This window comes from Tasmannia lanceolata, unplaced genomic scaffold, assembly GCF_043159265.1.
Source record: "Tasmannia lanceolata isolate RefF3 unplaced genomic scaffold, GAP_Taslan_0.1 ptg000020l, whole genome shotgun sequence".
Lineage (NCBI taxonomy): Eukaryota > Viridiplantae > Streptophyta > Magnoliopsida > Canellales > Winteraceae > Tasmannia > Tasmannia lanceolata.
Genome location: NW_027518697.1, coordinates 13,208,899 through 13,235,020, shown reverse-complemented (window position 1 = coordinate 13,235,020; position 26,122 = coordinate 13,208,899). Strand labels below are relative to the sequence as shown.

The window sequence follows — 26,122 nt, the reverse complement described above, 5'->3', positions numbered from 1 at the left end:
ATGAAATAATTAATGCACTTCATGACGTGGATCCAATGAGGGCGCCCTAGCAGCTAGTTTTTGCAAAATGCCCTTCAGTTTAGAATACCGTGACACAAACCATTAAAATAAAAAAAAAAAAAACGCGAAATGGGGTGACCAGACTCTTGATTTCAATGCATTTTCCAGACACTATCAGAGAAAAGAAATCACCTCCAAAATTACCAAAATGTTTTCTTTCTCATTTACAATAATAAGCATAGGCAGACTCAATCCGGAAACGATCCTAAAGATGATGAGCAAGAAAACAATGAAAAGAAATAGGGGAAGAAGAGTGGCAGATGTTTGAAATTGTTTACATATCGGGAAATGTTATCAGCACAGCCATATTTTGAAATTTGCACAAACCAAGCTGTCTTTTCTTCTTTAATTGGCTCGTTGGAGTTTTTTTGGAAATATAATGACCTTTTGACAGATGTTTTGTTAAAATATCAAAATATGGTTGTGCTGATATCATTTACCCGATCTTATATGGAAATGGTTTTGAAGTTGAATCTGATTATTTGGAAATAATGATTATAATAATTTTAGAATTAACGCTAAAAAGGCATTAATGCCACAGTTGCAAATAAGATTAAACTAAAATAAGGGAAATGACATCACCATGCACTCCACCCTTTATTAAAAAGTAAGGTATGGCCCGCACAATAGGATGATCCAAACGGTCCATTAGATGGGCCACGACCTAAATAGGTTGTACCCCAGAAAGCATTTCCACAAGTTGATCCTAACCCTCTGATCTATAGAGGGTTAGGATCAAACTATGGAAATGATCCTAACCCTCTATAGATTGGAGGGTTAGGATCAACCTATGGAAATGATTTTTTGGGCCACAACTTATTTAGGCCATGGCCCATGGACAGTTTGGATCATCCTATGGTACGGGCCATACCTTACTTTTTAATATAGTGAGGAGTGAGCTCATCAAAATACAGTAGTGGTGATATCATTTCGCTAAAATAATTGCAAATAAGATCTAATTTAGTGGCATCCAAAGAAGCTAGAAAGCTATCCATTCTGAAAATGAACTCCATGCTACAAAATTATAGATAACAGAAGCTTTTCATGTGCTAGAAAATAAGCAAGATGAACAGGACACAACTACATCCAGTGTTTTCTCTTCACGTATGATGAGTTAAGAACTTAATATGACTAGTTCCGTAAAGATAGGTATACATGTACGCACACAGATAAAACTCACATTTATTAAAATGATACCTTAAGACCGAGCAACGCCATAAATTGAGAAATGAACTCCGGATGCCCGGGCCAAGCCGCACCAGTCACCAAATTGCCATCAGTAAAGCAACGGTGTATCGGTTCAGGCTCCAACCATTTCGCTCCTCCCAGCACCACATTGAGCTTCACTGCAGGGTATGCCGTGCATTTTCTTCCCTGCAAAGAAGGGATAAGTCAGAAATCAGAGCCTCTAAAGAGAGAGATTCACTATCTTGCAACAGAAACTCAAATACTTCGATTTGCTAGTGCTGTGATATCACATGAAAATTGTGAAACTGCTCCACAAGCATAGGTTTTAAGCACGAATATGGAGAATGCTATGTTGAGTTATCAGTTGTGTTCCGCCCTTTGACACCCCGACACGGTTTGGGATTGTCTTGAATACAAGGGAGTCGTAATGGTCTCTCTGTCTGAATAAACCAAGACAATGCCTAGAAGCGCGTCAATGTTGCTGGCCATAGAATTGGTCAACAATATTATTTTTATTTTTATTTTTACTTTTGAAGAAAAATGACTATATTCAGATAAAATATGAGATTACATACACATCAGTGGGGAGAATGAAGCCGGAGTAAAGAGAGTCCCTCAATGCGCCGGATTTAGCGAGCCAATGCTTTGGTCTACAAATATATGGTAAAATTGCCCATTCTAAGATCCGTAGTGAACCCAACACAGCTTCTTTAAAGATAAGATTGAATGCTACAGCCACAACTCACAGGGATGCTATGTTCTCATTCCTGGAAGATTATCTGGTATGTTTTGGAGTCTTATTTGGGTATGTGACTAGAAGTAGAAATTATGGGATATTAGCAGCTAGGATTAGTAGTGAGTTGGGGAGTGACAATCATGTACATAGTGGCCTTATATTTATCAGTTCAGACAATAATATGTGTTGGTCATGTTCAGTGATAAAATAATTTTTTGGAATGATATTGTAGCTTTACTTTAATGTATCAGTTGGTAGACTGTTTCAAATATATTGGCAAAAATTCTTGGGCATTGAAAGATGATATAAATTATGCCACATCAAAACCACTGTAGTGAATATGACGTGAACAAGTTGTTCAAGAATAATGTGCTTTTTTTAACAAGAGGCATCTACTTGCGAATTCGCCATTGCATCCAAAATATTGTTAATTGTCAATATAGAACTCTGTGCCAGCAAGAAAAAATGGTTATTAAAACCCAAAATATTACAAAGAAAATGCTTGGAACCTTCTTTTTAATCTAATGTAAACTTAAATTTTACCTTAGCACAATCTGTTTAAAATTGTTATCTTCTCATTAAACGTCCACTACCAATTTTTGCTGTTACAATCTAAAGATTATGCATATAAACCTCAAGATAAGGACCAAAATAAGCAGCACTATGACAATTACAAACAGAGGTTGACAAAAATTACCTTGAGAACACCAGCAGCTGCTAAAATCTGTTGTCCATGGCAGATGGATGCAACTGGCTTTCCTGCCTCCATGAATTCCCTCACCACACATAAGACTTTCTCATCCAACGCAAGGTACTCCGGGGCTCGGCCTCCAGGGATCACAAGACCATCGTAGCCTGATGTAACTAAACCTTCAAAGGTTGCATTCAGAGTGAAATTGTGACCTGTTTTTTCACTATAAGTTTGATCGCCTTCAAAATCATGAATAGCAGTTGGGCAGGTTTCACCTGCCTTTTTATTGGGACACACAGCATCAACCAGGCAATTAAGAGTTTGGAGAGACTGAAATGGAACCATTACCTCATAATCTTCCATGAAATCCTGTGAAAAAATTAACACAGAGAACAAAAAAGTTAATGAATCGGCTACAGGCACTACAGCATTAAGACATGCAAAACTGGGTATGACATGCATGGGACAAAATTAAGGAATACATGGCAAAAATTAAAGTCTTGAGGACAGCAAAATCCAACACACATTTTTCATTTGAAAGACCAATAGATAGACTTCAGCCATGGTTTTAAATTTCGGCCAGAATCCGAAATTTCGGATTTTGGTTGAGACCGAAACCCGAAATTTAACGAGATCCGAAATTTCAGGATTTCCCCAATTTCGGCCAAAAGAAGGAACCTCATCGTCTATCCCCCTATCACGCCGCTAGAGACTGGCCAACACGGGAGGAGCAAGACTGACGCGATCCCCCGTCGCCATGAGGCTGGCCATGAGATTTCTGAAATTTCGTCTGAGATTTCAAAAAAGAAAAAGGGAAGGGGGGGGGGGGGGGGGGGGGGGGGGGGGCAGCCCAGTTCACGAAATTCAGTAATTAATAAATTCATACTTTTTTACAGGTTTTCGACCGAAATTTCTGTTTCAACCATGCCAAAATTTCAATCCAAGCTTCAGCATGCACCTTGAGCATGGTTTTAAAGTTTTAAATAAATTATGTTATAAGATTGATTCTATTGAAAACAGGGACAACTCGTCATTTGCTAAAAAATGAACAGAAGTTTGGAATCAAAATACAAGACGCATGACTATTCAAAATAAAAAGGCACAAACTCAACAATAAGAGCAGGAAATAGAATTCGTTCTTTGATCACCAATGTCCTTACTTTTCTATAAGTCTCATAATACTTCATTGTCCCAATAAAAATGGATATTAATATGTGGCCACGCGCAGTTACTATTTTGTTTAAAGCTATCTAGCAACTCAACACCGAAGAGATCAGTCCAAGCGAAAACAAATTGCCAGTAGAAGGTAAAAACTAAAACATGCCATAATGATCGAGTTTGTAAAAATCAGAATCTGAGAATAATAAGATAAAAGCAAGATTAGTTGGAAGAAGGAAAAATGTAGCAATGCAGAGAGAGAGAGAGAGAGAGATGCACGAATCACTGTGAGAAACTGCAAGTTGGGCAGCTGCCCATTAAGTAAATACTCCATTTGTGCGAGTATTCTCCCCTTTCTCGCAAAAATAGCGGAAGCCTTATGGAATAATGCCTAAAAATTGGTTGTTTTTTTACCCTTGTAGGTAAAGATTAGGCGAGAATAAATTTAAAAAGGGTACAAAGCATTGGGTTCTCTTCTCTTCTTTTCTTCAAACCCTAGAAGTAACATACATAATCTTTATGGAACAACTAATTAACTAATTCCAAAAAAAATTAATTAACTAATTTATTACTACTCCTTTAATGTCTAAAAAAAATCATGGATTCAATAATAATCATCAAGTTTAGATTTTGTTAGTGCCCTTTTTTTAGGGACAGAGATTTTCAGCATGCATGTTATAGACAAGGACATTGCATACATACCCCACAAAGAAACAGAATTCGCATCTTTGGCCCCCTTATCGTGCCTCCCAGAGCCTCCACAAAATGTCGAATAAATTCAGGATGCCCTTCATATGTTACTCCAGTTATGAGATTACCATCAACAACACATTTAGAATTGGTCTCTGGTTCGACCCAATGAGAGCCCGCTGCAACTAGCACCGGCTTTAAACTGCGATATGCTGTGCATTTCCGACCTTTCACCACACCTGCACCAGCCAAGATCAACTGTCCATGGCAAATGGATGCAACTGGCTTGCCAGAGTTGAATATTTTAGTTACTAATTTCAGAACAGAGTCATTAATGGCAAGATACTCAGGTGCGCGTCCTCCAGGGATAATCAACCCATCATACTTGCTTGCTTCAATCTCATCAAATGTTGTATTAAGCGTGAAATTGTGACCTCGTGACTCTGAATATGTCTGCAACCATAAAAAGGTATTAAACATAAAGAGAGAAAGCGAGAACAAGAAAGCCAGAAATGAAAACAGTTGGATAAAAGGATTTTATAATCCTGGATTTTTTAAGCTAAAACCTTGATTTTATAAGCTAAAACCTGTAAATCATAAGCTAAAACCTAGATCTTACAAACTTGAAAGTGTACAATCCGGGTTTTAGCTTATAAAATCCTGGTTTTAGCTTATAAAAATCAGGTTTTAGCTTGTAAAAATCAGGATTTTACAACCAATGGTTATAAAATCCTTGCATCCAAACAGCCCATAAATTGCTGGAAATCACACATTCTCCTTCTATAACAAATTTGATGGACGTATCCCTATGCATAATATCTGCTGTCAAAGCATAAGTCATTCTTGAAAACAGTCACTTTTTGGAAAATCAACACTAGTAATGATTCAGCACCTAATTCACAATTAGTTAGCAACTCCGCCTGCCTGAACCTCATCATTGTCAATGAGCTTAAAGTATTACATGGCCTTCTATGATTTAAATCTAAGTTATAAAGGAACATGATACTTAGATGCAAGACTTTTCTTTTCTTTTCTTTTCTCTTTTCAAATCAAGACCCCGCCATAGTCGAGAATGCGCTCGGAATTTTTCGAAGTTCACATTTTATATTTGCATGTTGTGTGTGTAGGGTATACAAAAAAAGGTATCTTATCCTGTATAGGGTATCTAAAGGAGCTTGGATCTTCTTGTTTATCATCTCTGAATTATGATACGGCTTTGTGAATGAAAATTCCATGTGATGATGCAGATTTCCGTCCCTGTGATTGTGCGGCTGGTAGAGCCTCGCCGCTTATAGACTTGAGCTCACAGAGAAAGCGTTGGGGGTCCCGGAGTTGTGGCTCCAGGAGGCCACTCCGACGCTCATTTCAGAAATATGCACCACAGGATAAAACCAGCAAAAAATAGCAAAAAATAAAACGATGGGAGCTAAACTACTGTGGTTTGGAACATGTTACCAGAGGGTGTTGTGGCGTTCTTTGTAGTGGCGATTGGAGAGGGACTGTAGCGATGAGCTACCCTCTAAAAGAAGTAGGGGATTCCAGTCTCTTTACTTGAGAAGGAGTGTTCCTTTTCTAGGGAGGCATATTCCTTGGCCTGGTGTATGTCCTACGTGTCATCTCGGGACTGGCAAGGAAGTGATCATGACTATATTCCGTATATGCGACAGCTAGAGGGAGACGATTGGGGGGCATGCTTATGCGGTCTGAGCCCCAACGGATGCCGGTGGCGTGGCAAGCAAGATCGTGGGGAATGGCCTTCAGAGGAGTTGGAGTCGAGGCCATGTGGGTTGTTGGTTGGCATGGCGACATGTGTCGTGATCTCAGAGAGGGTGCCGATTTTACCCCTAACATATTGCCCCCCACTTCCTCGGCCCTTTTATGGATGGGCCGAGGAAGTAGATCAGGAGGGGTCGATGGGGCATGCTTCGGTTGATAGGTCAGGTGTGCATAGTTGATTCGGTATCCGACCATTCCATTGGGATGGCAAGGTTGGTCGGTCGCCGCTTCAGCAGGGAGCTGGAAGGTCCAAGGACTAAGAGTTGGAATGTCACGTTGTTCAGAGTACTTGATAGCGGGAGATGGGAAAAGTCGTTGTCATAATGAGGTGCTAGTCCCGTCACGCTCTCCCAGCGCGCCACGTGTCCCTGTGGCAGCGATTCCCAATTGACGAGATTTTCTCGCAAGTGGCCTGATACTCTATTTAAGGAAGCTGCGACTTCTCTTTTCCTCTGTATCTCTTTCTGCATTTTTCCAGCGGGTATCTCATTTCTTTGAGCACTTTTTCTTATTTCTTTCTCATTAACACCTGCCCTCTTTTTTTATTTCCTTCACCACAATGTCTCAGCCTCTCAGGAGTCCAACTCACCAAGCTAGCCGGCGGGGGAAATACCTATCGTTGAAGTGTATTCCGCTGTGGAGAGTGAAGGGCCACTGCCGGAGCCGGTGGCCAAAAGGAAAAAGGAGCGGGAAGAAGGGAGAGGGAGTTAATCCGTCGAAGACGGTGACGGCGAAAGGAGGTATGGCTAAGCTCGAGCGCCTCGCCTAGACCTATGATCAATTCCTGGGATATTTAAGCCTTGGTTTCTTCTCTTTCTCCCCCTTTCCTTCCCTCTTTCTCTTTTTTTATCAGGTGGGGCCTCTCTCACAGTTAGTTCTTCTGTTTGTAGGCCCAACGGCGTGGCATCGAGGTTTCCTCACGGATGATGGAGCTCGACGTCGAGATCGGCCTTAAGGCCAAGGTCGGGGAGTTGGAGGAGGAGAATAAAGCTCTGCCGGAGCGATTGAGGGCCAAGGAAGACCGAATCTGGGCTTTGAAGGCCCAGCTTAAGGAGGCTGGAGGAGTCCGAGAGGCCACGGAGGAGGAGGGTTCCTCGGAGGTGGCAACCCTCCGTATGCCTTCCTTCCACTGCTCCTCCCATGCTTTTAGGTTCTGGCGGCCGATATTTTGCGCTCCCGAAGCTCCTTCATCGCGATCTCAGAGAGGGTGCCGATTTTACCCCTAACACCATGTTTATAAGATTGCCTGCAATGTTTTGTTATTGCGTTATGTAAATGTCATTCTATTCTGGTTTTCGTCCCATGTTTGCTACTTGAGGAAAGTTGCTCATTTCTCTTATCCATTTAAAGAAGCTTGGATCCTCTAGTTTGTGATTTTGGAGTCAATACAGCTAACAGCTAGTACCTATATAACATATCTATATAAGCAGTGTTTCAAAAGCAGATGCAGATCAAAACGCAGCCAAAGAAAATCCTAGTCGACTCGGCAAAATACGGCCTAGTTCTTGGTTGACGCAGCCGTGTAATCGGTTAACGTGGCCGAATACTTGGTTGGTGTGGTCGAGTACTCGGGAGAGCCAAAGGAGTTTTGATAGACTTGCTATGTGTAGACACCCCATTTTGACCGGATCCCCAAAATCCCAAAATCAAATAAATTCCTGAAATTGATTGAATTCCCGAAGTGTTTGAAACCGAGTCATGAAATTTTTTGAAAAACCAAGCCCTGAGCATAAAAGAACTTGAAAAATTCGAAAATATCATGTTGAGAAGCCTATTGAATATATTTTTTTGCAACCCAGGAAAACTCCCATGATCTTATTTGTACCTTGGAATCATGAACCATGATGCCCATACCCATGTTTTTGAAAGTTGCAAAGATCACAAAATACCCGTGAGTTTTGGTATTGGCACTCCCCCATTTGTACCACTAAGCTCCAAATGACATTTTCACTAACCCATCTTGTCTCTTGTCTCGGTGTTTAAAGAGCCATCAATGGTCAATACCATTTCCAAAATGCCTTGCAAAAATCATAAAGGTGAAGAAAAGACAAGTCAAGTTTGTGCAAGAACCAAGCATAGTTGTGCTAATATCATTTCCCTAATTAAAAGAGGCAAAAGAGGGTGAAATATCAAGGTAAGGATGTGCCCATAACAGTCCTCATTTGTGCACAAGAATATTTTAAAAAAAGAACATTTGCCTCCACAGCACTCTTACCTAGACCACCTTCCTATAGTATAAAAGAGTAGTTGAAACGCACTTGAGGTGGCTGTCCATAGAGGATGATGGGGGTGCGAATTTATCATTTCCCTAAATAAGAGCATCGGCTAGGTTTTTTTTTCTTGGGGAGCAAGAAAGAAAAGGCAGAGAGAGCTCATTTTTGGTAGCCACCAGGGGAGAGACATAGAGAGAGAGAGAGAGAGAGAGAGAGAAGGAAACGCATCTTTTTCATCAAGCCGTGCCGGAATCCGTCTCCTTCTTCTGCTACCTTCACGCTCACCACCAAAACCTTCTTCTTAAACCCCATTTCTAACCATTAAAACCCAAGATCCCCTGCAAATCCAACCTCCATTGCCATACCCTACAAACCCACTTCATCTTCTCCGGCCATTTCACCGGAGTTCCGACCTCATCACCACTATCAACAACCATCTCCACAGCCATTCCTCATCTCACTCTCCACCAAACCCAATCCGAGCATCACAATTTCCATTTTCTCCATTGATTCCGGCGAGATTTGTCGGAATCCGATCTCACTCCCAAACTCATTTCCACTCCCAACCACCATCTCTATCAAAACCCACTTGATCCCCTTCACCCATCTTCAACCTCCAGCTCAGATCTGCAATATAGATCCCTCCAAAACCCATCTCGTTCTCCAATCCGACCACCGGACTCCGGCCACCTCTTAAGTTCACCCACCATCAGCCCCATTATCTCCTTCATTAAGCTCCTAGCCCAGCTTTTATAAAACCCCTTTCATACCCCCATTGCCGACACCTCCTACCTCCACTAGCCACCATCTTCTCCTTGCAGCCACCACCATTTTACCACCAAACTCATTACCACATCCACTGTTTCTCCATCTCCATCAGAATCCTCTTCATTTGCAGCCCTAGAACCAGCCACCATTTCTCCTATTTCGTGAATCCGGCAACAACTTCTCGAGGTTCCAGTGAGAATCCGACCATTGCCTCCGACCACCATGGCCTAGCTTCACAACTCCCTCATCCGACCACTTCGCAGCCACCACCTCCACATCTCGTCACCGTCTCCACCGCCATTCTTGGATCTCTCTCATCTCTATCTCCCTCTATGTCTTCTTAGATGTTGGGGTTGCTAGGGAGTTAGGATTTGGGTTTTGAAGGGTTGGTGGAGAAGAAGAGTATGGGAGCTGATTTGGGGATTTTCTAATTTGCGGTTTGTAGTTAGGTTTTTAATAGGTTGAAGAAGTGGCAGAGAAGAGGATTTATAAGGCTGAGTGGGTAGAGAAGAAGAAGAAAACGGAAGAAGAAGAAGAAAACGGAAGAAGAGGATAGGGTTTAGGAGCTTCGACCACTTCAACCTCCAACATTTTTTTTGTTTTTGCACTAAGAAACCCATTTCACCCAGCCTCCATTAAAGCTACCTCAATATTTTTAGAGTTTGGGAACTCTGAGAAGAGAAGAGGGTTTCAAAGTTCAAGATTGCGGCCATCAGCAGATTCACAATTTCCAGCGAGCTATCTTGCCGTCAACAAGCTCAACCCCTAGTACAACATAACAAGCAATTTCTTCATCCGATAGTTCCATCAAAGGAATCCAAGATCCAAAGCTCATTCATTATCACTGAAGAACTCAGGTAATCATTTCCCCTGTCCTACAATTCATGTCTAGTATGTATATCATGCCAATTAGGGTGATGTGGGTACTCATTTCCATTGCCTATTGGTTTGTGATGATTTTCCATTGCTTACTTCTATCGCTCGTTGTTCTGTGATTATTTTCCTTGTTTTCATTACTCTTCTTTTTCCATTGCTTGTTGTTCTGTGATCTTTGTTCAATGGAATTTAAGAAACTAAACCTCACCCTTGCTCTAAGTCCTTTAGTCCTGGTTATAAGTCGTTGAAGAGACTCCTTTTTATATCATTTAATGATATCAGCACAACTATGTTTAATAGACGCACAGCCCCAGCTTGGCTTTTCTAGTGAATCTGGGGGAACTGTAGTAGCTATGGTTAGTTGCCATAATGGTAAAAGGCAAGATGAGTTACTGCAACTGTTACTATATAGCTGTGATAATATCATTTCCGTGGAATAATAACAGGGAACTTATATTTGTGCTACTGTATTTCTGTAATGATGCAATTCTGTTGTTTCCCACTCATGCAATCAGTTTTGATGGCTATTTCTTCATGGTGCAAACACCAGACCCCTGTTTTAGACGTTAACACAATCATGTTTTTAATAATTCATACACTTGTCTTGTCCCTTCCATTCTCTTGATTGGTGTATGTGGATTTTCAAGAATGGCATAGATGTTCGAATACTCCAAATAATGAAAGACAAGATGAATTAATACGAATATCAAAGCATTGTAGTGTTCATGTTGAGACCATCAAATTCTGATGGATGTGCGATATTAGTTAGTCTCGTCCTTGTGTTAAATAGCAGAGGTTTCATTCAAGGACTAGTTAGATAAAGATTGAGTCTAACCATAAGATAGGGCAGCCCATGTCTGCATCCCTTTAACCCTTGGACCATAATGATGAATAGATCCAAATCCTTTATGATACTTGATGATTTATGGGCTTCAGCTTAATGTACTACATCAGATTTTCGGAGTATCTTCATCAATTCGAGTTCTTCTATGCTTATCATCCTCTTTGTGTTTCATTTCCGTCCCCATTCCATTGATAGTATATGTGTGCATGGGTCCCATATCATGGACATCCCACCACCTGTTTTGATCGTTTGAAATTGCTTTAGTTAGTGAGTTGTTGGATGGTGATATTAGCACCACCCTTTACATTCGCAAGGATATGATGGCAAAAGTGACCTCTCTCTCATACGTCTCAAAAGGAGTAAGGTCTTGTTTTTCAGTTCCAAATCTATTCAGATTTTGGTAACTTTCGGGATGTGCAGTTGCATGGCATATTGAGGTAGTTTGCCTTTTGGCTTAGATCTTATTTCGATTATGCAACTCTTGACGCTTATGTCTGGGCAATGCTGAAGTAGGGTTCTGTCTTTGGGATTCATAGATGTTATGGTCTTGATTTCGATCGTGGTATTATAGAGGGGTACAAGGCGATGACGGAATGTTTCTTGAGCTACCCTCCTTTGCCCTTCTTGTCTATTTTTGTATCTTCACCTCTCATGGGGTATAGGGGTTTCATTCTCCTCACGTTCTTAGGGATCTCACTTGGGCTTCGAGATTCCATCGATTATAGGGACATTTCCTCAGGTTTCTTCTTCATTCATAGTCATTCTTCTCATGTTCCTCGGGGTCCTTTTCGAGTTTCGGGATTCCCTCGATTATAGGAACGCTTTGGCGGGTCTAGGCTATGACGGACGGAAACCTCCTAAGCCAAAAACCCTTTTTTCAATCAAAAGGGATAAAAATCAAATAACAAAAAAACACAAAAACAATTAAAAAAACTTTTAAAAAAAACACTAAAAACGTTTTTCAAAAAGCTGTTTCGAACTGCGTAAGCTTGATCCCTTTCCACAGGGTACGTAGGCAGCTTGGGACCGGTATCCCAAGTTCAGTCAAACTTTTCTAAAAAATCTTTCAAACCTTTTAAATAAAACCTTTTTTCAAACCTTTCAAAACAAAAACCAAAATGGGCAAGGATGGTGATTGTCAGGTTATTAGGAGCCCTCTTTTCATTCGATTTCCGATCTTGATCGTGGTTTTTCGATTTTCATCGATTTTCCGACGTTTTATCGGGTTTTGGAACGGGTGACGACGTAGTGTGGCCCCTTCACAGGGATTGTCCTCGCTAAGCCCAACGATAGGCTATGACGACCGCAACACTTGTCCGATCTTTGGCGGATCAGGATCACTGAGCTCAATTCCTTTTGAATCGCTCCCTGAGCCTGTCGTATGTCCATTTTTCTTTTCCCTGGCATTTTTGGTTCTCGCATATCGTCGATTTTCTGATTCCTTTCTTTCCTTACATCTTTTAGCTTATTGTGTGTTTGTCTTTGATTTATTATGTGTTACTTTTAGCTTGCTTACTTTGTTAGCATATGATTGATTACTATTTTCTAGCATCTTTTAACTCATCTTTTGTACAGTTTCACATGCTTATTTACATGCTTAGCTGTAGCATTTATCTGCTTACTTATCATGATCATATGCTTAGCTGTAATTATTTACTGCTTTCTTGTTTATCATATCTGCTATACTACTTACTTAGTTGTAGTTGCGCATGTGGTTGTTTACTGCTTTCTTAGATGTGTTGAGTTAGGATTAGATGTAATGAGTTCGGACTTGTTTGTTTTATTTGCCCATCCTTGGGTCATGCATGCTTAGGTAGACGTTTTCTCAGGGATGCATGTTCCCATTTCACATGATTTTCACCTAAAATTCTTCGAACTTAATAATAAATGGCATAAGAGACCAGGTGCTTGCACTTGGGCGAATTGGAGGCGCCTAATACCTTCCCCATTCGTCATCAGGCACGGACCTTTTGTATCTCTGGTTATCAATTGCGACAGAATATTGTATGGGTTCCAGAGCCGACTTCCCTGGATGGCGACTCTTTCTTTGCTTCAGGTACGTCTTGGTTTCGAGGCTTTTGTCTCCGGATCAAGAGGTATCTCATTTATATCGTCACTCATGCTGTGAGGGCATCATTTCGAAAGTTCCTTGGTAGAGCTCTCCTTCACATTGTGGAGATCTTAGAGGGTCGACGGGGGGATCTTGTATCCTCACCACCGTCCTCGGGATCGGGGTCCACAATATGGAAAAATGCAAACTCGGACAAGAATGTGGCCAAGGTAAAAAGGAGTTCATTCAGGTGAGTCAACGATGACACGGAGTTGTTTTGAAACTATGACATAAAGAATGGCACTTAGTCCTCCCACTTTGATAATACAGCATCTTCCATGACTGATTCTTTAATAGCAGCATCTTGTGTACCGGGTAGCTTTAATCATTCCAACTGCATTAGCGTTGTTTTCCATCTCAAGACATGTTTTGCATTCAATAAGAAGTTTAAACTAATTTTCCCAAGTCTCCCAAAGTTCAAGTTATTGTGAATTACGCACAGTCACTGTGAGAATTCTACACACAAAGAAGACTTTGTTCGTCACAATCAGTCCCGTTCCACCCTTGTTGATGCTAAACAGGATTGGAGAAAGTTTAAGAGCCAAATACAAATCATTTCCCCCATCTAGACAAGCTCAAGCTCAGTGCTAAATTGTTTGAAGTTGGAAGTGTTTGGGCCTCACCGGCAGACAATCGCCTATTTAAAGCCTGTGTATAATGAAGGGCCTCACCCCTTGAGTGAGTACGAACCCTTCCTTACTAAGAAGGGAGCTAACTCCGATTTTTTATTTTTTTTTGAAAAAGTTACAATTTATTCCGTGATGAAAGTAATCACAAGTAGTAGGGACAAGATGTCCCATTGAGTACAAAAATCAGATGGTCAATACCACGGGATCATTCATCAATACAACAGTATTCAAACGGGTCACCCCATCCTTTGCTAGTTGATCCGCCACAGTATTTGCCGAACGCCTCTGTTGTGCTAAAGTTGGATGCAAGTAGCTGACCAAATCACGGATCTCATCAATCAGCTGAGCGGGAACAGTATTCAAACTTTAGCTGAGCTAAAGTTGGATGCAACTAACTCCGAATTCTCATCTGTTTAATCTCACTTATTGTTGAGCGGGAACAAGGATCTCCCGCTACCTTGCCTGAAGACACGGGATTGCCATAGAAGTCACATGCCAAGCAAGAACTTGCTCATTTCACTTCCCTAGCTATAGATCGAACAGGGAGTACGGACATTTGTTCATCGAGAGGTAATCACTACAAGGAAATGATACTATCAGATGTACCTATATACTCATGACATACCCAAGATTAAGTCCAACCTAATGAAATCGGCATGATCTAGATCGTTCATCCAATTGGATATTACTACATTCCTCATAAGTCTCTCTTACAGATGCATCTCATAGTACCATTCCTCTCTCAAGCAAAAATAATCCATTAACCCATTAACTACATTTCATACCAACTGTGACTCAGTCCATTATTGTTAGAGATTAAGATCAGATATCACAAAATCTGACCATTGGACAGTTAATTATTAGATTAGGAATTGTGCTTGATTAGATTAGCAAAAAGGTAAGATTAGAAAATTATATTCTTATCTAATTTCCTATGTTTATCACTAAAACACTCATTAAGGGGTCTAATTGTAATCATCAAGATCAATCTCTGATTTTTCAATTATAAACCTAAGTTCAAAACAAAAAAGAAACAAGAAAATCAGTGAGAGCATTCTGACCTGATGGCCTAAATTCTGATGAACGGCTGTGCGGCATATATCGCCGGATTTCTTCCCAGGGCACGCCGCATCGACGGAAAACCCGAAAGCCTGTAGTGCCTGAAAGGGCACCATGGCCTAAACCCAGAAGAAAAATGAAAAAAAAAAAACGTCAAAAAAGAATATGGAATTCATGAATTAAAGTAATGAAATTCGAGTCGATTTAAGTTAGATTTTTGTGGGTATTGTTTTGGTTTTGAAACCTCGTAGTCTTCCATGTAGTCTCCACAGATTATGAGAACAGATTTCTTAGCTTCGGATCCCTCCATTTTCTCTCGCCAAAACAATCCACCTTGGTGGAATGGTGGAGGAAGAAACAGAGTCAAATTTATAGTGAATGAGAGTAGCATAAGGCCACTGGCTTTCATGGAAACTTCGAAAATGCCATTGTTAGTCATATTTTGGAGTAATATATCAGGAATCGGTATCCTATTCTGATTACTTTGGAAACATAGTGGAGAAGAATTGAAATTAATATTTTATGTCAGAAAAAAAATTAATAAAAATTTCATGACAAGGGGGAGTTAGAATACTAGCTCTAGGGGTGGGAAACAGATTCAAGCATTTTTTATTTTATTTTTCCTTTTTAATTCCATCGTGATTTCATTTCTCCCTTTGATTGTTTATTTTTTTTAAGCAAATGTGATAATCAAAATAGGATTTTGATTCCGCCGCTTGATTCTGGTAGTCCTAACACAACCACCTTTGTATAGCTAGAATAAGATAGTGGAATCCACATGCTATTTCTATTTTTGTTTTAATTTTCCTGACAAATACAATGGAGAAAATGAATTAAATTAAATTAATTTAAATCCATAAAATTTCATTTTGACCGTTGTGAGAAACATATCCTGACATTTTCCCCCTTAATTCCGCTCTAGTATTAATTTTGCCCGTGATATCGTTCAATTCTTTTAAACTAAATATCAGCAGCATCTGGCAAAATCGGAATATAATGTCAATTTTACACATTCCATTGGAATAGAAGGATAAGTTATTCAAGAGCATTGAACAATTTGAACCCTTAGGCTCTGTTCACTTGTTTTCCCGGGAAAGGAAAAGAAAAGGTTTCAAGGGAATCTGACGTGGCATTAGGAAAAGAAATCTAGGAAAACTGTGTAGAAAAAGGTTTTCCCGCGCCTATTCACATGCGCAAGAACTGTGCAGGAAAAGGTTTCCCAAGAAATCCCTTGCCCACATTTTTTCACTAATTTTTCCGGGAAAGCAAATCCGACCAAAATAGTGGGATTTGGTTTCCCACACTTGTGAAAAGGAGACAATTCCACATCATTTTTTGGCAATTTCCATATCATTATTTGACATTTTCCACCTAGGCTTGTTACTTTCTCAAAAAAGCAAGTGAACACCAGAATTCCGTCTTGTCAAGGTCTTGTCAAGGAAAAAAGAGGTTGTTTTCCAGGGATTTGCTTTCCCGGGAACGCAAGTGAACAGAGCCTAAGGGTTCAAATTGTTCAATGCTCTTGAATAACTTATCCTTCTATTCCAATGGAATGCATAAAATTGACATTGTATTCCGATTCTCCCAGATGCTGCTGGTATTTAGTTTAAAAGAATTGAACGATATAACGGGCAAAATTAATACAAGTTTTTGGATCTCCCTCTCTCATGTTATCCAAGTTAAGAATGGCATCTTGTACCCATGAATGTAACATCTTTCTCTTTAACAAATAAAACGGTAGGGTCCATTACCCCCCCCCTCTCTGCGAAAAATAATAATAATAATAATAGTTATTCACCACAAACAGAATGAGAAAACTGATTTTAATCATTTTTTGGGATTGAGCCTCTATCTCAATCAATGGTGGGTAAATGAAGAAAGGTCTTCATAAAAATGAAGAGAGGTCTAAAGACTGTAGAGGTGACCCTCCCTTTATAGTTAATGTCTTCTAAAGAAGCTCTAAGGTTCCGTTTATAAAAAAAAATAAAAAAATATTTTAAAATAACTTGTTTGCAAATAAAGACTAATTTTTGGAGCTTCCAAAGGAGAATTGTCCATGTAACCATTTCATGGTGGGGGAGTGTGTAAGTTTTACATTATGGTAGCAAAAATAAGGGCATTTTTTGAAGTTTTCCAAAGTAGTAAGGGCTGTTGGAGGGCTGCATGGGTGCACGCATTGGAATCTGGATAAGCCTTCATTGGAATTGCCACGAGTATAGTTATGTGAAGAAGGTGTCACTTGATGGTTGAACTCCATCCGATAATCTCCACCGTCCAATATTGGTGACTAGAGTAAAGCAGATGGGGCTCTGGATGGGCCATCGATTAATTGTGGCTAAAGATCATTTGATCAGTTTGATTTTTGGACACTAGTGGACGGTCCGGATCATGTAGATATGTATGTGCTGTGTATGGCGGTAGATAGAGCATAAAAGCAAGGTTCTCTTAGTACTGTAATTCTTTAATATAATTTTACTATCGGCTAACTAGCACATCTGGTGAGCGTGCCGGAGTGGTTATCGGGCATGACTAGAAATCATGTGGGCTCTGCCCGCGCAGGTTCGAATCCTGCCGCTCACGGTTTTTTCTGCTTGTTTGTATTTTTCCGGGAAGCGATAAATTCGCCCTCTTATCTTACCCATTTCTTACTCCCTCTAGTGTAATTTTTTTTTTTTTTTTTTCTTTTTTATGGGCAAGCTGGGATTAGGGAGATCCTGACCATAAATATTGAAAAGAAAACAGGATTAGATAGGGGGGCCAGAAAAGGGCAGTAAAGACATACAAATAATTATAAAATCAGGGAAGTAAAATTCCTATCACAAGGTGTAGACACCCCATTTTGACCGTGCCCTAAATCTCTCTTGTTTGAGCAAAATCCAATCAAATCAATCAACTAAGGTCCCAAATTTCACTCTAAGCTTAGTTAGGGTCCCACCAAGGTCCCTGCAAAATTTTGTTGAAATCTGAATGCGTTTGTCTAGCAAACAAGCCGAGGTAAGTGTCGTAGTGCAAGTACAAAAGGGGGGTGGATTATCCTGGATGGGGCCGAATGGGACAAAAGTTACCGGCGCGCCATATCAAATTTTCGCGCGCCTTATCAATCAGGGTGCCATTATCAATTCTCAAAAATGCCTATAAATACTGATTTTCCCTCATTTTAAAAAAAAAAGAAAATTTTCAGAGAGAGAAAGCAAGAGCTTGAGAGAGATTTTTTTTTTCCCAAACCCGATCCAAGCTTCATCTTCTCCGGCGTATACACTGGAGCTCCGGCCGGTCAATTCGCACCACTGGTCAACTTTCCTTCATCTCTAATACCTTTACAGATCTTCACCTTATCTCTTTCGTTCATTTTTTTTTTTTTAAACCTGTGGACCCGCGATCCGAGAGGGGCAGGGGGACGTGCCCCCACGCGAGTCTCAGGATCATCCACGTGAAGGAGAGCCCCACCAAGGAACTCTCGAAAGAGTGCCCCTCACAGCATGAGCGGCGATGTGAAGTGAGATACCTCTCGATTCGGGGACTAGCCCGGATTCGAGACGCACCTCGAACAAAGAAAGAGTCGCCATCCAAGGAAGTGGGCCCTGGATCCCATGCTGTGCTCTGTTGCAACAGATAACCAGAGATATAAAAGGTCCGTGCCTGATGACGAATGGGGAAGGGGTTAGGCGCCCCCAATTCGCCCAAGTGCGAGCACCTGGTCTCTTATGCCATTTTTAATTAATTTTGAAGAGTTTTGGGCTAAAATCATGTGAAATGGGACGAGCATCCCCGAGAAAACGTCTATCTAAGCATGCATGACCCGGGGATGGGCAAAAGAAAATAGACATCCAAATCCTAACTCACCGCATCTACTCATAACCCATCACATCTAGGAAAGCAGTAACATCCGCATGCACAGCTACAGCTAAACAAGCAATATCAGATATGGTAAGCAGAAAAGCAGTAAATAGCGCACAAAGAATAAGCAAGCTGAAAATAAACACACAAGGAACCAAATACAAACACACGATAAACTAAAAGATGCAAGGAAAGAAGGGATCATAAAATAGACGGTATGCGCAAACCCAAAATGCCAGGTAAAAGAAAATGGGACATACGATAGGCTCAGAGGGCGATTCAAAGGAATCAAGCCCAGCGATCCTAATCTGCTGAAGATCGGATAAGTCTCGCGATCGTCATGACCTATCGTTGGGCTCAGCGAGGACAATCCCTGTAAAGGGGCCACGCTACGTCATCGCCCGTCCCAAAACCCGATAAAACGTCAGAAAACCGATGGAAACCGGAAGATCACGATGAAAACCGAAAATGGAATGAAAAGAGGGCTCCGAGTGACCTGACAATCACCATCCTTGCCCATTTTTTTTTGCTTTTGTTTTGAAATGTTTGAAAATATTTATTAAAAAGGTTTGACTGAACTTGGGTGGACGAAAAGGTGAGAAATATTTGTAAAGTGGTGTAAAAAAGAGTGATGTAAAAATGGTGAAAATAGTGTAAAAAAGAAATGGTGTAAAAAAGAAATGGTGACTGAACTCAGGATGCCAGCAGCACGCCTGAGCTGCCTACGTACCCCTCAGCTAGGGATCAAGCCATCCGTAGTTCGGAACAGATTTTCCTAACTACACTCTAATGACTCGAGATTTTTGAGATTTTTGATTTTTCAGATGTTTTTGATTTTTTCGACACAAGAAGACAAAATCCTATCATCACAAGGGGAGGACAGACTCTTGATATCCCGCAGAGGTTGGACAGCATCCTATGCTTTGCGGGGGGGAATGAACAGAATAACAACTCTGCAAGGGTTGGACAGCATCCTATACCTTGCAGGAGTGGATAGAAAAAACGCACGACTTGATGAGAGGGTGGACAGAATCCTAACCCCTATGATGATAGGACAGACCCCTGAAAGACTGAAGGACCGACTCCTATGCTGAAGACTGACTCTGAAAGATGGAAGGACGAAATCCTAAATTTTATGAAGGGATAGGACAGATTCCTAAACTCTACAGGGGTAGGACAGACACCTAAACCCTAGGATGGTAAAACTGACTCCTAAACTCTCTAGGACTGACTCTAAAGAGGAAGAAATCCCTTAACCTGCGAAGACTCTAAGGCAGGAAGGGAAGGGGTTTGGCTCAAGAAGCATTCCGTCATAGCCTGGACCCGCCGAGACGACTTTTGAAATCAATGGACAACCTCTCAAAAACCTATAAGAAACCCTAAGATTTAAGGAAAATCCTAAAACTAAGAGGACCCTCGAAAGGGACGGAAAGAGGAAGATTAGTGTGGGCCCCGAGTTGGGGCTGAATTGGATTGGGGTCGGGTTGCGGGTCCTGAGTTGGGGCTGAATTAGATTAAGGCTGAACCGAGTTAGATTGGGGATGGAACTGGGCTCACTCGGGGTGGACATTGCCCGGCGTGGCCCATGAGGATCATTGGAGTACATATCACAATAGAGGGTGAGAATTACCAGTGCATTGCTCATTTCTGCCGATATTCGGAGCAAAGCATCGAGGGCTCCAGCCTTGAAATGGTGGGGAGAAGATTTGCTTGGGAGGCCGGAAATGGCAGCTTGGGAGGCCGGAGCTCCGGCGAGACACCGGAGAAAACACGGTCGGGCCGAGCCTCCCCCCCCCCCTCTCTCTCTCTCTCTCTCTCTCTCTCCTCTGTTAAGTAATAAAAGAAAAAAAAAGGGAATGGAAAATAGAGAAAAAGGAGGTGGGGTGGGTTTTCGAAATGGGTTGGGGAAAAGGGCAGAGGGTGACCGGTGGTGACGGTGGCCGATGGGGATGAGGGAGGAGAGGAGGGCCGGTGGGTCGGATTCCGGCAAAGTCGTCGGAATCGATGGAGATGGGCGAATCTCTCTGTTCTCTGCTTCTCTCTCTCTCTCTCTGTTTAAGGGGGAAATGGGTTTTGGGTAAGGGTTTGAAGTGGTTTTGGGTAGAAATGGGGTTTGGATGGTGGTGATGGGCGGTTTTAATGGAGATATTTTTTTTTTAAAATAAAAATAAAATGGTAGAGGTGGAGTTGCAGAGGTGGTGGTCTGTGGTGGTGGAGGATTGGATCGGAGGTGGGGTGGCTATGGGAAGTTGCAGACACGGCTAGGAAGGAGATGGTCGATGGTCTGTGGTGGTGGTGAGGGTGGCTTGGGTTTTCAAAAATGGGTTTTGAGAGAGAATGGCTGATGGGGTTTAATGGGGGTTGGTGGAAAAGCAATGAGGTGGAGGAGAGGGTTTCGGTGGCTGATGGTGGTGGTGGAGAGAATGGGGGTGGTGGCCGACGGTGGTGGAGGAGAGAATGGAGGTGGCGACCGACGGTGGTGGCGAGTTTGGTTTCGAATTGGGTTTTAGGGGCAGAGGAGTTGCAGAGGTATGGGGGTTTGGGTGGGTTGTGGCGGAGTTCGCGGCCGATGGAGGTGGCTAGCAATGGTGAGGATGGTGGGTGGATACTGGTGGTGATTGTCGGGGTTTTGCCGACGGTAAGAGGGATGGCTGGCCGGAGATGGGGGTTATGTAGGGTGGAGAAGATGGGCGGCTGGTGGCGGTGGAGGTTGCAGAGGAGGTTCGGCCGGAGGTGGGTTTGGATGATGGCCGATTTGGGTGGAGGGGAGAAGGAGGATATGTGTGAGGTTGATGGTGGTGGGTTTGGTGGATTTGGGGATTTTGGGTGGCTGCAATGGTGGAGGATACGGCCGATGGGGGTGGTGGTGGCTGGTGGAGAGAAAAATGGTGAGGGTGGTGGCGGTTTGGAGAAGATGGAGAGGCGGTGGTGGCGGTTTGGAGAAGACGGAGAGGCGGTGGTGGCCGGCAGGAGGTTGGAGGGTGGTGGAGGTGCGGTGGTGGCCGACGGTAGGCTTGCCGGATTCCGGTGGGAATGGCAGAAATCGTACTGCCGGATTCCGGCCGGTGGATGGTCGGAGGTAGAAGGAGGGAGGTGATGATGGGGGTTGTGGGTTTCCCTCTCCCCTTCCCCTTTTTTTTCTGGTTTTTTTCTCCTGCTCTCCTGGTTTTTTTCTCTCTGGTTCCTCTTTTTTTCTCTGGTTTTTCTCCTCTTGCGAGAGAGATCAAAGCTTGAGTGGGAGACTCATCATGAGGGGGAGAGAAAAATGAGAGTGGTTGTCCCCCTCTTGTCTCCCCAATTCCCTTGATTTTTTTTAAAAAAAATCAAAAATAATCATCACAAATGGCATCGGATGCCATTCATGTCCGTTTTAAATTGAAAGAAAATGATGACTGTTTTAAATTGAAAGAAAATGATTGAAAGAAAATGATGACTGTCCTTATTCTCTCTTTGAATACAAGCGGATCCCACATTAGCGGGCCCCACATCAGCGGGTCCCACACAAGCGGGCCCCACATTCTCTTTTGCTCGGATTAATTCCATTCGAATACGCGGGTTTAGGGCCCTGTCAAAATGGGGTGTCTACAAAACCTAGTTTTTCCCTTTCTTCACCGGTAGATCTAGCCGGAATCCGGCCATTCCTCCGGTCGGCCATACTCTTAGCTTCTTCTTCATACTATTTTTCTTCATTTATAAGCTACTTCATCATTAGTTTCTTTCTTTGCTTCATTCGAACCCTAACTCTATCATCAAAACAAAACAAAAAAAAGTTCTAGATCTGGCTTTTGCAAACCTTCAAACCTTAGATCTCATCTTCAAATCTTAGATCTCTTTTTTTACAAACCCTAACCTCATTTCTTTCTTCTCTTCTCTGATCGTCCTTCCGACAAGTTCATTGGAACTCCGGCTGGATCTTTACTTCATCTTCTCACTAGCTCTTCTTTTCTTTCTTTACATTTTTTAAGCCTTAGAAACTCAAGCTTAACCTTCGAATCTTAGATTCAAAGATCATGACCCTAGAAATTCCAGATCTGATGAGTTTTGAGTTATAGCTGGTGACGGACTTGCTTGCGATCATCTTCTACAATTGTTATTACAAATCTGAAGTTCGGAAATTAGCACAACAAGTCAAAGAATAGTAGAAGAGAAAAGAAATCAGCTTTCATCAGGTATTTCTCTAAATTGTTATTTTATATGAAGAGATAACCTCAAGTTTTTACAAATTCGGTTTTGATTAGTTAGATCTTAGTAAATATTATGAGATTTGGTTAATTATAAATTGAATTTTGTGTTTCTGGCATGATTATTTGAACTTCAAAAGGAAAATAAGAAGACCTAGTCTAATATTCACTATTTTGAGTTTTGCGGTTATTTTATTAAAAGATACATGAGATTTTTATTCATTTTCAACAACGATTGATTCTGCATTGGATGTTGTAAATAACACTTGTAGAAATTTTCATTAAGATCTACAACTAATGACGCTAGATCTGATGAGAAGTATAGGTGCCCGATCATTCATATTCTCAGATCTAACTGTTTGTTTAAAGAGCTTATGAAGTTAGATCCTGAAAGTTTCCTCAGAAAGTACCTTCATAGCTCCTTATTCTACTTTAATCAGAACTCTCTATCATTGATCGTTGCTTACCTTCACAATTGATATGTATCATATCAGGAGAAATTTTGCCTTGTTAGTTCAGTTTAGTTCAGAAAATATAGTGTGGAAAGTGTTGTGAATAGTTCAAACAGTCCCTTTTACAGTTTTAATCCTCTAAATTTCAAGATCTTTGATTAGAAGAGAAGAATAATTCTATGTTTATATAGAAAATGGCAATGGCTTGACCATGTTTTGTATTGACAGCAATATATCTTGAGCATACCTTCATTTCTTATTGTTTGAATACATCAATTTAATTGTCCTTATTTACATGATAGCCTTGGTTCACGCTATATGCTATTTGTGAGATTTTATTAGAGGGCTTGAATGCCAAATAATATAAGTCTGCTCTATCAAGTCATTAAGATTTGAGAGCCCATTTAGTTCGGTCATCAATTTGAGTAGGACTGCCTCATTAAAATGTCAGCTTACTCTATGTTATTCTCAGGTAGAGTAAATTTATCCATTAGGTTCTTAGGTAGTATATGCATGCTTTGTTGGATTTTAGTGTTTTATTCTTATACAAATTTACAATGTGGAAGTGAATTTAATAGGGCAGAGTGTAGGTTTCTTGTTAACTTTATTTTGATACTATTTTTGGTATTTATATCCTTCACTTTCAGTTTGATAATTGACAGCCCCTGTTTTTTGCAATTCAATTCATGTTCTATGCGATGAAATCAGCCCCTGTTTTGCAATTCAGCCCATGTTCTATGCGATGAAATCAGTCCCTGTTTTGCAATTCAGCCCATTTTCTATGCGATAAAATCAGCCCCTGTTTTTGCAATTTAGCCTTTGTTTCAAATCAGCCTTTGTTTAGCCCTTGTTTTGAATTAGCCCTGTTGTGAATCATCCACTGTTCTTTGAATAAATTGATAAAGTTTTTTATAGTTTTTGAATTCACCCTGTTTTGACTCATCCATTTGTTTCTCTAAATGAATTGATGGAGTTTTATAGCTTTAGTTTCAGCTTTTTTTTGAATTAGCCCTCTTAATTAGATGAATACTATGTATACAACTTTCCTTTGGCATATGTCTGAATAGAGCATTAGATAGGGAAGCAGCTCATTATGTTTTATTTGTAAAAGCCTTTGCTTAGGGTGTTTATATGATGCGATATGTGTAGCTATATTCATTTTGATATATTAAACTGAACCATTGTTTTTTATTTAGAGGAGGCGCGCTACATATGTTATGCTGTCTAGAATAGTCACATGTTTTCTTTCATGGTGTGAATATCAGGTTCAGTAGTATAGTCAATGGGTATCAATAACCATCATTTTTTTTTTTTAGCATTTTTTCTTATAAAAATGGATTTGATTCGCTTCTTCCAAGGTAGGCTTGCATGAATTGAAAGGTTTGATGTCATGATAGCTTATTGGTATTACCATTTTTGCTAAAATTTCTAGTGCCTCTAGTGAATTTTAGACTTGTTCTTATGGTAATTGTTGAAACTTATTAGATCAGTGTTGTAATATGATGATTTAAGTTCAGATTTGAAAAAATTTATAGGTTTGAGTCTTAAAGATGAAGTAAGAAATGTTTATTACTCTGTGGTGAGAGTTTTGTTTTTGGACAAGTTGAAGTACAAGGGAGCTTTGCTTTAACATGTGAATATGTCTGTTTGAATTTATGACTTTTAGATCAAAATAGAATTTTTTTTTTTTTTTGTGAAGGTCAAACATATATGACAAGGGCGAAGTCCTTCTCCCTTTTTATTCTGGCTTTATGATCACTGTAGTAGATATCTAAAAGCTAAATGAATGTTTGGATGAAAGCATGGTGAGACTTATCCATATCTTAATTTCTCGTGTTTTGGTCTTTAGAGCTGTTAGTGCAAATGGCTTATTTACATAAGCGAGTCGAGGAAGTGAAAAGTAATTTAACCTTGTTTGATTTATCACTATTCTTGTTGGTCAAATGACTTGAGCTGTAAGTGGCTTACAAACAGAGACAATACTACTGCACCTATGAAAATTCTTTTAATTGGCTCTGATGGTAGTTTTAATTGTGTGAGGTGCAACACGTGCAACCTATATCAAATCAGAGAGGGGCATCAAAAGTTGTCTCTTAGTATTGGTACCACCCACTTAATAATGGAAGCCCTCATACACATTTTTTTTATACTAACAGCCCTCACTCACTTTTGATACTTCCAGCTCTCATTCACTTGTGATATGCACAGCCCCTACTCCTTTTGTTGATGGTAGCCCATACTATTATGATAATGGCAACTCACACGCATTTGATAATGGCAGCCCAATCACCTTGATATTACCAGCCCTTGCACACACCTTGATATTGGCTGCCCTTACACCTTTATATTGGCAATCCTTGCAATTCTCGACTTTGATAGTCATTTATTCATATAATTCTATCCAAAGTCAGCACCATTACTGAGTGGATATGATGAAATGTGTGTTCATAACTTGTTTCTTGCCGATTGGATGAAAATTTCTTGATTGGTTATATTATTTTCTTTAGCAAATATATATGTAGTTGTCAGCAATTTTGCATTTATAAGAATTATAGAGACACCATTTTATAAATTGCCAAATCATATTTGTATCTTGTACTGATTTGTGTCAAAGCAAGATTGTGTACTAGTCATTCTTGTTCACGAAAGCTTGAAGTAGTTGATTGAGATAGTCAATTATATTAATAGCTAAGTGTTGTTAATTGCTGGAAATCCATTTGTTATTGTAAGTATACTGATTTTTGCTTTTCTGAAACAAAAATAATTATGAATAAAGTCAGCAGTATGAATTCAAATATACAGTTGTAAAGATTAAATGCAATAGTAGGCATTATAATTATATATGTGATTTCTT

The 26,122-nt window shown here is 40.6% G+C and overlaps 1 protein-coding gene and 1 non-coding gene across 2 annotated transcripts; one reads left to right on the top strand and one right to left on the bottom strand.

Annotated features, from left to right (window-relative positions):
• Nucleotides 1-1,037: 1,037 nt before the first annotated feature.
• Nucleotides 1,038-15,186, bottom strand: DJ1D (Class I glutamine amidotransferase-like superfamily protein). Its single transcript, XM_077363706.1, has 5 exons — nt 15,043-15,186; nt 14,801-14,917; nt 4,536-4,976; nt 2,682-3,044; nt 1,038-1,434 (listed from the first exon to the last, which is right to left on the bottom strand). The coding sequence occupies exons 1-5, from the start codon at nt 15,106-15,108 to the stop codon at nt 1,246-1,248; spliced, it is 1,176 nt and encodes a 391-aa protein (XP_077219821.1). The 5' UTR covers nt 15,109-15,186; the 3' UTR covers nt 1,038-1,245.
• A 2,110-nt stretch (nt 15,187-17,296) lies between these two features.
• Nucleotides 17,297-17,378, top strand: TRNAS-AGA (transfer RNA serine (anticodon AGA)). Its single transcript has one exon. It is a non-coding gene; the product is annotated as a tRNA-Ser (tRNA).
• Nucleotides 17,379-26,122: the final 8,744 nt, after the last annotated feature.

Excerpts from the sequence above, each read along its gene's own strand:
- DJ1D (XM_077363706.1), bottom strand. The coding sequence starts at position 15,108 with ATGGAGGGATCCGAAGCTAAGAAATCTGTTCTCATAATCTGTGGAGAC. Across the intron at positions 14,918-15,042 it reads ACTACATGGAAGACTACGAG|GCCATGGTGCCCTTTCAGGC; the intron begins GTTTCAAAACCA and ends TTCTGGGTTTAG. Across the intron at positions 4,977-14,800 it reads ATCAGAATTTAGGCCATCAG|ACATATTCAGAGTCACGAGG; the intron begins GTCAGAATGCTC and ends TTATGGTTGCAG.